General features: G+C 34.8%; 1 protein-coding gene across 1 annotated transcript in view; it reads left to right on the forward strand.

Annotated features, from left to right (window-relative positions):
- The first annotated feature begins 363 nt into the window (after positions 1-363).
- The window catches only part of LOC148957038 (Golgi-associated PDZ and coiled-coil motif-containing protein-like), a 69,846-nt gene continuing 56,369 nt past the window's right edge, over positions 364-13,840 (forward strand). The window contains exons 1-2 of the mRNA XM_089088304.1: positions 364-514; positions 11,516-11,649. Of these exons, the coding sequence (XP_088944430.1) occupies positions 427-514; positions 11,516-11,649 (222 nt within the window). The 5' untranslated portion in view covers positions 364-426. The remainder of the gene's footprint in view (positions 515-11,515; positions 11,650-13,840) is intronic.

A 13,840-nucleotide genomic window follows, 5' to 3' on the forward strand; every position in this document is an offset into this window, starting at 1 on the left:
AATATATTTTTCTGAAAAAAAAGAAACACGTAAAATGCGCCGAATTTGCCCTTTTCAGCCTTAAAAAAATGCCAATCGAGACTGGGGCTTCCTGAAAAAGTAAAAAAGTATGGGCAACTTTGCCTGGAAAAGCAATAATGGAGACACATCCTTATTGCAGGTGTTAGAAAGTGAAGCAGAACCGCAGTTTTCGTACAACTTATGGTTAGAATTCAGTCAGTCAAAGTGGCACCTAAAATCTTTCGTAAAATTCCTTTAGAAAACATGTAACAAATCCCCCTCCGTCTTCAGAAGTGTACACATTTCAAAATTATTCTTGACCATAACCGCTAGATGATGAAGAAGAATAACTTCATAATAACATAAGGCTTAAATTAGCCTAATTTTTTTGTTCTGCTTGGGAAAGGGATCTTTCCCCTTTCTAGAATGACAGTACCGACTGCAAGCTTTAAATGGCTGGATATACTAGAAAAAGAATTTGACAAGTCTGCAGTTGGGTTGAGATTACTCTTTCGTAAGTGGTATTTTGTAAATAGCCTAAATTTGTGGTAGACTAGCCAAACATTTTCATTTTAGTTTGACACCTGTGATTCATTCCTGAGAGTTTCATTCACCTTCATACACTAATATCCAAGAATTCAAAAAGGACATCATCAAAAAATTTACATTAGTCTGCTAGTTAAAAGATGAACATAGCCTAGGCTACCACTTGATGTGCCATTTCATTCTCTTTCTGAATAGCCTATGCTAATTGCTACTTTAACCAATTCTATTATTAAATATCTACCAAATCATATTATTGAGTTAGGACTAAAGTGAATACTCCATTCAATGCCTTTTGGTAGCCTAAATAGGCCCTAGCTACCAAATCATATTATTGAGTTAGGACTAAAGTGAATACACCATTTGGTGCCTTTTTTTTATGCTGATTACAAATATAATAATCATTTCTATCGGAAATGAATTTCAGCCCCCCTCTATATAAGCCAATTCAGGGTTAGGTTAGGTATTTATAGGGGGGGGGGGCTGAAATTCATTTCTGATAGAAATGCTTATTATATTTGTAATCAGCATAAAAAAAGGCATTAAATGGTGCATTCACTTTATTCCTAGTGTTCCATAATATGATTTGGTAGATATTTACTGCCAATTCAGGGTTAGGTTAGCTTAGGTTAGCTTAGTTGGGCTGAAATTCATTTCTGATAGAAATACTTATTATATTTGTAATCAGCATAAAAAAAGGCATCAAATGGTGTATTCACTTTATTCCTAACTCAATAATATGATTTGGTTGATATTTACCATTCTATTTAGAACCCTTGTCCTCCTAGAGTGACACCATACTCTTTATTCTTTTGTCAGTAGGCCTAGAGCTAAGACTGAACATTACCACTTGATTCAAAGTCCAGTAGGTGGTTAATTTTTACCAAATCATATTATTGATTTACAAATAAAGTGAATATACCACTCAATGCCTTTTCTTATGCTCTTTACAAATCTAATAGGTCTAATCATTTTTGTCAGAAATGAATTTTAGCCCCCACTCCCATATATACCAATTCAGGGTATATATTTGCACATTAGGGGGGTAGGGAGAAAGTGTAGGTAAATTTTTACCAAATCATGTTATTGACTTACGCATAAAGTGAATATACCACTCGATGCCTTTTTTTTATGCTGATTACAAATATAGTAATCATTTCTATTGGAAATGAATTTCAGCCCCCCCCCCTATATATGCCAATTCAGGGTATATATTTCTACAACCTAACCTAACCCTGAAATGGCATATATAGGGGGGGGGCTGAAATTCATTTCCAATAGAAGTGCTTATTATATTTGTAATCAGCATTAAAAAAAGGCATCAAATGGTGTATTCACTTTATTCCTAACTCAATAATATGGTTTGGTAGAAATTTACCAAAGTTTAATCTTACCTCTCATTTACATCAGAAATAAAATTTACCCCCACCCCCTAATGTGCAAATATATACCCTGAATTGGTATACTTAGTGGTGGGGGTAAAATTCATTTCTGACAAAAATCATTATTATATTTGGAAAGAGCATAAAAAAAGGCATCAAGTGGTAGGTTTACTTTATTAAGTCAATAGTATGATTTGGTAAAAATTTGCCCAGTAGGCTACCATTTTTATTTTTCTCAGGCATCTTGGTAAAATTCTAGACAAGCTACCTTGGGAAATTTTAGCAGTTCATATTTTTGACTTACAAATAAAGTAAACATACTACTTGATGCCTTTCTTATGCTCTTTCCAAATAAAACAATCATTTTTGTTGGGAATGAATTTTACCCCCACCCCTATGTACACTAATTCAGGGTATATATTTGCACATTAGGGAGGTAGGGTAAAGTTTATTTCTGATGCAAATGAGAGGGAAGTCTAAACTTTACCCCCACCCCCTGCATATGTAGATATACACCCTGAATTGGTATATATAGGGGTGGGAGTAAAATTCATTTCCAACAAAAAGGATTTTTATATTTATAAAAAGCATAAAAAAGGCATTGAGTAGCAAGTTCACTTTATTTGTAAGTCAATAATATGAACTGTCAAAAATTTATTGCTACTTTTTGTTCTTGTAGAAAGGGGTTAGGTTTTTGAAGATGAAACATTAAGGGATAGATCTACATGATCTACAAGGGATAGATGAAACATTAAGGGGTAGACCAAAGTATGTCCAGGAAAGGTATTTTGAAGTACCTACCTCCACTACTTCTACCTCTAGAAAGTAGTCTACTGTCCTTTGATGATCTTTAAAAATCTTTGTGTTATAATGTATTTACTCCACCTGATAATGCCCCTCTTCCAGACCCCCCACCTATACCATCATAACCCCTATGCCCCTGATTACAGTCAATAGGGTAGATGTAGAGGCACGCCTAAAAAAGTTGAATCCAAATAACTCGGTGGGACCTGATGATGTACACCCAAGGCTTCTTAAAGAATTGCATGTTGAACTATCAGGCCCGCTTAGTCACCTTTTTCAGAAATCCCTTGATGAAAAGTGTATCTTGCAGGATTGGCGCACGGCCCACATAACCCCCATACATAAGAGTGGCAGCAAAGAGAATGCAAGTAATTAACAGCCAATCAGTATCACCTCGGCAGTCTGGAAGCTACTAGAAGCAATTGTTAACACTGCAAACCTGAAACACTTGACAACCAATAAATTATTCTTATAATGTCAACATGTCTTTAAGTCTGATTGGTCAGTTGAAACAAACTTGATTGATTCTTACAATTACATCACTGATCTTCTAGACCAGGGGTTCCCATTCGACATCATACTACTTGATTTGGCAAAGGCATTTGACAAAGTCTGCCATAAAAGACTTCAAGCTCCAAGCTATTGGGGTGAGTGGTGGTGTGGTTGAGTGGGTGATGCAGTTCTTAACAGATAGGAAACAGACAGTTAAAATATTTGGCTAGGATGGAAGACATTTTTCTCCAAGGTGGCCACTGTTGGAAGTGGTGTCCCCCAGGGCACAGTTTTGGGTCCAACTTTATTTAATATATATATAAATGACGTGCCAAAAATCCTAAACAACTAAGTAAGCCTCTACGCTGATGACTCGAAACTTATCAGTCGTGCAGACACAGCAGAGAATATTAAGTTGATCCAACTGGACCTCAATACATTCAGTCACTTGACTAATATTTGGAGGCTTGAATTCAACGCATCAAAATGCAAGACTCTCCACCTTGGGAAGAAAAACCCACACACTCAGTACCATATGGATTGTAGGGATGGGTCCCAAAATGCCATTTCCAGCAGCCACGAGGAGAGAGATCTTGGTGTCCTGGTAGACAACAAATTGAAATTTCATATTCATGCACAAGCAACTATTGTAAAGGCTAATCAGACTCTTGGCTTAATCAAAAGAATGTTCACTAGCAGATCCCCAACTGTTATGACCAAGCTATACAAGAGTCTAGTTTGACCAGACTAGAGTTTGGAATGTGCATTGCATGCCCAATCAATAAGACAGACCAAGCAGCTTTAGAATCAGTCCAGAGGAGGACAACAAAATGTATTAGAGACTTCTATGATGTCCCTTATCCATCCCATCTTTGTAAGCTTAGAATACCATCTCTAACATATCGTTGCAAATGAGGCAATGTGATAACAGCATACAAGCTTCTAAATGCTGAAAATACCATTCCTGGCCTTTTTCAACCGGACACTTCAAATAAAACTCGTGATCATTCTCAAAAGCTTTTCCGGAAACAAGCCAATACCAGACTAAGGAAAAAGTTCTTCTCAAATAGAGTTATCACTTTGAGGAATTCCCTTAGTGAAAAAACAGTAACCTCTACCAGCGTGGATGCATTCAAGTCATCAGTGGATAGGGAGTGGCTCAACAAACGGTGGTGCACTATTTGGGACGCCACAGATGATGATTAACTATCATCACTGAAGCTGGCAGACACAGGATTCGTCCTATTGCTAGCAAGTGCAATTTAAGGTAATAAAAACAAAACCATACAAAATAGTTCTTCTGCTTAAATAAAGTAGGCCTACTAGAAAAGATATTTGCCTAGATAGTTTCCTGGAGGGATAGAAACATGTTAAGAAAACAATTCTTACTTCTTAATAAACAGATAACCATAGTTAACACATTTTTTGGCTAACCAAACTCTTGGTATCATCAAGCACACAATCACTAGTAGCCTAGATCCCCAGCAATAGTTACCAGCTGACTGACTATTTCAAACAGTAGGCTGTATGATAAGTGGTCCAATCCTGCTTTCTTGGTCAATACTGAGAGGAAGGGTAAGATGGCTATGGCACATTCTGCAGATGAAGGATGACATATTGCTGAAGGTTGTCCTTTTCAGTCCACCATCTAGGATTTAACAGAAAGCAGGTTGTCTGCAGTGGGAGGATGTCTTAAGGAAAGATTTAAAGGATGTGGGAACTTCCCACAAGGGTATAGAGAGGGAAAGTTGGATAGATTGGGATAAAGGAGGAGTGTGCGTAGCTGTGTTGGCCTCAGGTGATTTGGTGCTGTGGTGAGTTGTTAGTAGTAGTAGAAGCAATAGTTACAAAACTTTACAAGAGGCTAGTGAGACCTAGATTTGAGTATAGAATGTGGATTGCCAAACAAATTAATAAAAAACACCATATGGCTCTCAAATATGTCCAAAGATGAGCAAGTAAAAGCATAAAGAGATTTCAACATCTTACATATTCTACCCAATTGCATAAGCTCAAATTACCATCTTTGACATATTGACATTGGCAAGGAGATGTATTGATGACATACAAGTTAGTTTGTGACCAGAGTATAATCCCAAAACTGCTCCAGATAGTAAGTTTACAGAGAACTAGAGACCACCCCAAAAACATGCCAGGCTGCACCATGCACCAGGCTACAAAATTAAATTCTTTTCTAATTGCACATTCAACCTATGGAAATCCCTTAGCTAGAATGCAGTTATGTCTTCCAGTGTTGAAGCATTCAAGTCTTGAGTTGACAAAGACTAGTGCAGGAAGCCTTGCCTCACAGTATGGGATGCACCTGATGTGTTGAGTCACCATCATCATTGACCAGTATTCACAGGACTTGTCCTTATTGCTGGCAAGTATGATTTAAGGTAATTTTGTATTGAGTCTTGCTATACTTTACCCCCAACTCCACTTCATGTCCAAATATATAGTCCAAATTATATATTTTTCAATGCATTGTGCACCCATAACTTGTTTTTTCCAGTTTTGTTTTATCACAGTTGATTCAATTTACAGGTACACATGTTGAAACAACTGCAAAGCATTCTGCAACTAGATAGGAAATATATAATTTGGGCTATACATTGTAAAAGAGAGATTAAAGATTATTGTCATTCATATTTTAATCTCTGACTGTTTAGTCAATTGAGTCTGTTAAGATAAAAATACATAGTCAAAGATCCTTAATAATTGTGTTTGTTCTATATAGAAGCCCTTGTGCTCCCAGTGTTTTAGATTCTGGGCTGCTATACTATATGAAGTAACATCATGATTTTTGCAAATTGTGATCTTGTCCTCTTGGGTGGTTTTAATCTTCCTGAAACTCATTGGATTGCTAGACCTGGTCTTTGTGGTAAAGATTCTCCTTTTCTGTCTGCTCTCTGAAAACTTAAGCAAATAAAATTCCTAACAACTTTTTTTAGAGACAGTCAAGCTTCTCACATTCTTGATCTGGTAGTTCTCAATAATCCAGAGCTTTTTATAAAGAATGACATTTCAACACCTGTTGGTAACAGCAAACCTGTTGTAACTATTTTATAACTATGTTTACCTAATGCAAAACCTTTTTTTTAAAAACAAAAATATATTTAGCACAAACTAGTGTATGAAAAACTTGCCAGAGTACAATCAGATTAACCTATTACAGATGACTTAGAAGAAAGTTGGCTAAATATTAAAGCTGAAATTTTGTATGCTGAAAAATCTTATACCAGAATTTTTTGGGTAAAACAGGCTAAAAGTTGACCATATCTCATCACAAAAAATTAGTAGACTAGTGAATAGAAAACATTGAGCATGTAAAGGTTATAGAAAAAAGAAAACCCAGAAAATTATCAAGTCTTAAAGACTTATATAACCAGGTAACTAACCTAATGAAGCAGCCAAAGCATAAGTTAGAGGAAAAATTGGCTGAAGATGTTAAAGATAACTAAAAAAAATTTCTAGCATTATGCTTTTCTAAAATGTTGCCATAGATTTTTAATCCTTGCCATCTGAATAGTCTGCTGATGCCAATCTTAAAGAATCAATGACTGCAACACTAAGTTACTTGATACAGAGGTGCCCACTGACATGATTCTGCTTGACTTTAGTAGAGTATGTGACTAAATTTGTCACAATTTACTTGCAATTAAGCTGCATCCATCCAAGCTTGATTGTATTTTTGACTTTTATATTCCTGACCAATAATCTCAGTTTTCTCAGCTATTTTATCACCAACTATATCCTTCATTCTTCTAAACAAGTCTGTACAGAGTTCTGTGCCAGAATTCACAATGAATTAAGATTTAGTACCTATGCTGAAAAATCTGTGGCTGGTGTTAGTTCAACTGTAATTGATAAAGTATACAATTTCCACTCATTCCTCCAAATCATTGGGGTTCTGTACAAAGGACTAGTCTGACCCAAGCTCAAAGTTGGACTGTTTCTAGTCTTCTCATATTATAAAACAGGCATCAGAAACCTGGAAGACATACCACTAAAATGGTGTCAGCATGGATAAACTTTCCGGCCCTGCAAGATTACCTAAGCTGAAACTCCCAACACATATACACAGGAGTAAAAGTAGTGATGCTATTCTCACAAATGTCAACATCTCTTCCAGCATTATTTTCTGTTGGTGGTCCTGATTCTAGAACCACAGATTATCAGCTGAAACCTTTGAAGCAGCCTACCCTAACCAGATTATACACTCAATTCTTCTCCTCAAGGATTGGAACTATAACTGTAACTCTCTCAAGATACAGTTACTGCTGACTGTTGGCATTTTCTAACAAAGGCTTGATGCTGAGTGGTCCTCTAGGAAGTAGAAACTTGACCAGCAAGCTACTGATCATCAACTCTGGAGCTTCATAAGGAAGAATGATTAGATTGCTTCAAGCTACAATTTAAGATAAATGGATCTCTTTTGTTATGTGTTTCCTTCTTGGAAACAGGCCTCAGACAGGAAAGTCAAAATCTATTTAGTATATACTCCTAGATTAACATGAGAGCAATTTGGCAGCTTAAATAGACAAGTTGAGTTTGAGCTGGTAAATTTACTGTTGACAAAGTTCTGTTGGTTTTACACTCAACTACATTTTTAAGCACTTGAAACACCCAGTATATAACAATTTATGGGTTGTTAAAAAGGAACAAAACACTAGTTATTTTTCCTTTTGGTATTAATGTTAGTTTCCAATCTTGTGTGTTGGCCATACTCTTTAGTTTAGGGCTATATCTGGACTCTTTAATGGAAAGGGCTCTGGCTTCAATTCACAGAAATCTAAACATGAGGGTATGGTGTATTTGAGAGATTTTAGTACGGTAATACAGAAATTTATCTAGTGTTAATTTAATCCAATCCAATTAATGCTACCTGAATCCTTGTATTAGTAAAGTTTCATTGTGAATGCAGCTTAGTAATACAACCCATGTTGCACTACCAAAAATCACCCAAAGAACAATTAAGTTTTGTTTATTAAAATCTGAATTCTTTTAAAACTTCACACAATAGAACAATATCCATAAGACAAATGCTGACTTATTAGAGAGTGATACAAGACCATTAGAATTCTTGATGGACTTTTATCCTTCAGCCATCTTAGAAGACTCAAACCTTTGACTGCTTTTGATGGTAAATTTCAGAATTAAATTGCAATCAACATAAAAACTATTACTATTCAGATATTAGTGTATTCCCACTATTCAGATATTTTTTTTTTTTTTTTATAAGATTTGTTTTTTATTTTCATAATAACCCATACAAATTATTAAAATTTTTTAAAATTTTATAGGCCTTTTGAACCAAAATTCACTTAAGATGATTCTCTGTAAACATAGTGTTGTCAGCAAATGATTTAAGTACTGTACCAAGAACTTAAAATGAATGTTATATATGAGAATCAGGTATGGTAAGACTTTTAGTGCTAAAACTTCTTGAATTACAACCATCAGTAGGCTATTCACTTTTTGCCCAACAAGACAAGATTCAAACAATTCAGCCTATATTGGGGACAATATAACATGGGTGCATAACAATTGGGCACAATTCCTGTGCCCATGAACAATTTAGCCTGCTCAATAGAATATATCCAAAATAGCAATATCAAAAGTAGAATATTGTTCCTCTGTGTGGTATCTTACATGAAAATGTGACTTGCAGCAAATTGAAAAGGTTCAACATTGGGCGTCAAAGTTTGTGCCATATTTGAGCCATATACCATATCAGCGTCAACTGGAGTGTTTGGGACTTCCTTCTCTGGAGTTTTGACAGGATAGGATTGACCTGATCAATACATTCTGTATTATGAAGGGTGTCAATAATGTGGACTGGGCTGATTTCTTCAAACTTAGTCATTACACAGCCACTCAACAAAACTTGTCTAAACTTTATCAGCCACAAGTGCTCAAGAAGGTCAATGTATCTTGGTTAACAGAGCAACAAAACTTCGGAATAGTTTACCTGATACCATAGTTTCTATGCCAACAGTGCAATCATTTAAGAGTGCTCTTGTTGAAACTGAGTTCTATGAAAAACAGTTTCTATAATATAGTTGTTGCAGTTTTTTTTTACTGATGAATATTTTTTTGTTTTATTTTTTGTTTTGAGTTTTGCAGTGTTGCCGTTTGAGCTGTTATTTTTGTGTTTGTTATGTGACAAGCCTATGGCTTCCTCCTTTATTGAATAAAATAAATAAAAATAAAAGGCTCAATGAAATCAATGCATCTTCAAGAGCAGAGCTAATGATATCTAAGAGATGGTGAAGTGGTTGGATTGTAGAAAAATCTTTTTTCAATCCATACTTTGTTTTGGCACGAAATCTTCATCAGTTCAATTGTTTTTTCTATCTTCTATGCACAACATTTTATATAGTTTGAAGAATACAGGTAATTTCAAGATTGATCTTCAATTTGAGAGATCTGTCTTCAGACTTCTTTTATATGAAGAGATAACCATGGATTCTTTTAATTGTGAAGTAATCTCATGCTTTGTGTGATGTTCCTGACTTCCAACAGCCAATCAGACTATTCAGAGTTTGTGTCTGCTTACTACAATCAGTAATTTTATTAGTGACTTTTGTTGTAGGCTATCTTTACTTTTCCTTTTATTATTCTCAAATTTCTTTTTGTAATATTCTTGAATACAGTACAAGATGCTCAGTGCTGAATAATTGATTATAAGGTTTCTTAAATTCATTGCAGGCCTCTCGTGCCTTTGAAATCAAATAAAGTGTATGCAACTCGTTTCTTTTCTGCATTAGACAAAGAATCTTGGTTGGAGTCAATTTCTTTACCTTGTCTGATCTGTTTACCCTCTTTAACTTAATTATGAAACTAACGTTGTTTGTTAGTACTGCAATTAGCAGTATGGCATAATTTTGCAGGGGCGGGGGGGTTAAGAGATCTTTGATGTTAACTCCTTTAAATAGTTTTGAGAATAGAGGTAACATCAAAATCTGTCTTCAAACTTCCTTTTTGCAAAAGGATAACAATGGATTCTTGTAATTGTGAAAGTATCTCTTGATGTGATAAGTTTATCTGACAGATGAGTCAATAAATATTGCAATGCTAATTTAAATGGCTGAGATAGTTAAGACTGTCATCTTGATGACTTCAGCTTAATCAATCCCATTATTTGCTGTAACTGCTCTGTATTAATTTTGTCAATATTTAATTTCACTCCCAAATCTCTTTCATCTGTAAGCAGCTTAGAAATTTCATTACTTTCATTGGTGGCTGACGTTTATCCCCCCCCCGGAAAATACCCTCCTGGAAAATACTCCCCCGCGGAAAACGCCTAGAACCACTTTCATTATTGGAAATTTCTCTGTAGCTAGTGCTGCATTACATATTGATTCAATGTATTTAATTAAAAAAAAACTATTGGTCTGATTTGAAAAATTGTTGCATATTTTATTACTGATATAATGAACTACAATCTACAAAACAAAATTATTCAAAATGGACACCATTTGCCTGAATACACCAATGAAGTCTGTAAAGCCATTTATCAATTGCTGTAGGGATGACATCTTGAGATGTCAACCATAATGTGGATTGATTGAAGCAGGCACTGGTAGAAGCTGTTAACAATTTTTCTCATGATGTTGTCCATACAGCAATTGTTGAATGGCCTAACAGACTTTGTCAGTGTATTCAGGAAAATGGGTGCCACTTTTGTAGATTGTAATTCATTATATCAGTAATAAAATATGCAAAAAAAAATTCAAATCTGACCAGTAGTTAATGTTTTTTTTTTTTTAATTAGATCCTTGTATCAATATTTATGGCAGGACTTTTTTTTTCAGACTATTTTTTTCAAGGCAAAGGGTTTTAAACCATAGGAATCTTTATTTGTAGGAGTGACTTAGGGGGTTTCTCTGCTTTTTGAGTAGGGATTACAGATAATTTTAGCCATGGATCCCTGATATTTATTGAGCATCATATATATGCTGAAACTGAAGACTCCTTTGAACTGTATAGATAAATACTTAGATTTCATTTTTCTGAAATTAGACAAGTCCCTAGTCAAAGATTTAGTTTAAAATTAAAATGAGTGAGTGCCCACTATCTTCACCATTTAGATTTTGACTTTATGTACTTGTAGAATATATTATTAAATTTTACCTGTTTATGGGGGGGGGGGGGAGAATCTAGCATGGAAAAATAAGAAATAAAGAACTTAAAATAGAATATCTTCTGGTTTTGAGCCCCCGCCCCCTCAAAAGGTCAGAACTAGGTGCAAAATATCGCCTAATAATAACCGATCATTTTTTTTTCAGATGACTTTGACTCAATGTTTGATGAAACAGACTTGGCAACAGAAGGTCAAGAAAAACTTGCTGTTCTCATTTCGTGTTTTTCACAGCTAACACACAAGGCTCAGACCATATTTCAAACCAATGCAAAATATGAAGTTAGTCTTTTTTACTTCTTGCAACATATATTAAATTCATCTTAACCAGAATTAAGATGAATCTTAAATGACCAGGTTTGCTTTTAACCAGCAAAAGCAAAAATAGATCACCTTTTCTTTTAGAAAAATCACATTCCATTCCCCTGGAACGGAATGAACAATCTCAGTGTAAAATGCAAAAGATCGCATTCAAAAAAGGTAGAATTCGCTAGTTGTCTTAAATATACTACTATCTGCAAGAGTGCAACATCCTACCAAACATCTCAAAATGCTAACAACAAAGTGAAAGATTTTTTTTTTTTTTTTTTTTTTTTTTTTTTTTGTTAAGTAGTAGAGTATTTAAGGACAATTATCACCTTGTTTTTCCAAGGTGAATCAAATTCCAGGGTCAAAACCGCAGAAGTGGGTAATGCTTGTGGTACTATCTAGTGGTTTGACTCAACAGCAATTACAGTCCCCATTGTAAATGTTCATTTCCAGGTGCTGTAAATTCTTAGACGTCAAAGACAAAAAGAAAATTGGCTTCATAATGATTTCTTTGTTTACAGAGAATTTGATATTACTTTGTACCCAAAGCTCTGTAAATGGCTGGTTTACACAAATTTACTTTGCCTGGAACATCAATTGCTGACCCCATTTTAGGTATGCATTTCCTGTGGCCATGCATTTCTTCAGATTATTAGTTGACAAGTGTCAGACATTTGTTTATCAGCAATGTCAATTATCCAAGATTAAGAGCCCCCGCCTACCAGGTTTTGGTAAAATGAAAGACCCTTGATTAATTTTAGTTTTTTGTTTTTAATGAACTGTTTGTGGGCATGAGGCAAGCATGTGAATTAATTTTCAGTTTGTCCCCATAGTTGTAATTAGTGACTTTATATAAATATCAATTTTTTATGCAAATCAAACGTTTGATTTTGTCATGACTTCAACAACAACACAGCAACAATTACATCACAAAGCTAATCCAGGTTTACAAATAAGAGTGGTACTACCTCCCTGCATTCACTCTCAAAACCCAACAGAAGACTGATACAGCTTCAAATTTGGCACTCGTTTATGAAGGTTAACAAGGGTATCATCTCAATAAGTTGCTTTTAGGACTAAAATTGTTATTTTGCTATGTTAAGTTGTTATGTTGCGACTAAAGATCTTTGGCATATAGGCATGCAAGAAATAATTCAACCAGAATTATAAGAGCAAATCAACCGTGTTGTTGCCCACAAAACATTTGGAAGTATGTTGATAAGTGCAAACCAACCTTCCCACATGTCATTTTGTGTTTACGCATCTCAAATCAGAAGAAACAAATCATTCTGATGCTTAAAAGGCTGTTACTTGATTTAGCTGATTTTAATATGTATTACAATGACACTGATATGTAGGCTTCTTCTTGAAGTTTACAATATTTTGAACCCTTTGGATGAAGATAGTTTTTTCACATATAATGATGAAACATGTTGCTTCAAAAATTTCGTAGCCTTATATTTTCAAAACTAATTTGTCTATTTACACAAGATTGTATTTTTCTGAATTAAAGCAAGGTTCACTAAAACCTCCTAAAAAAAATTGAAGTCTAGCAGGAATAAAAACTTGGAAAAATAAAAAAATCCACTGAATCATTATTTTCTATAGTAGCTAAAGGGTTACTTGAAGCAAAAATCTAAAACCAATATAACTTTGGAAAGAAATGTTTTGTGGCAAAGCAGCAATTTTTTCTGTTATTACCTTGAAGTAACTTATTTAAGTAAAAAATGGTTCATACCTTAGGCTGTTGATCTAAACATATTTTACCTCTCTTCACTAAACCAGGAATCTGGGGAAATGAGTCTTTCAAAAATGAAGTTATTTAATGTGCTTTTATTCTCTTCAGCTTTTCGAAAATTTTTGCAAAACTATGTCTAATGAATAAGTTCGGAATTTGAGTCTCAGTCACCACCACTCCATCCCCCCATGGCCCTCGTATTTTGTTGCATAAGGTTTTGGCTTGGTTCTCTGTAAAATTTACAAGTTAGGCATGGATCCTAAGCTACAAAGCAGATCGCCGGCTCCATAAGAATTATTTCACCGTTGTATACTTGAGTTTGAATTGCTGTATAAAATAAACATAGGCTTGTACAATTAATTTACATTAGCCTAGTCAAACTATCAATAGCAAGTTTACATACCTCACTTGACACAGCTTCTGGTA

The sequence above is a fragment of the Artemia sp. Qi Xiang Cuo genome, chromosome 1, assembly GCF_049724085.1.
Source record: "Artemia sp. Qi Xiang Cuo chromosome 1, ASM4972408v1, whole genome shotgun sequence".
NCBI classification, from domain to species: domain Eukaryota; kingdom Metazoa; phylum Arthropoda; class Branchiopoda; order Anostraca; family Artemiidae; genus Artemia; species Artemia sp. Qi Xiang Cuo.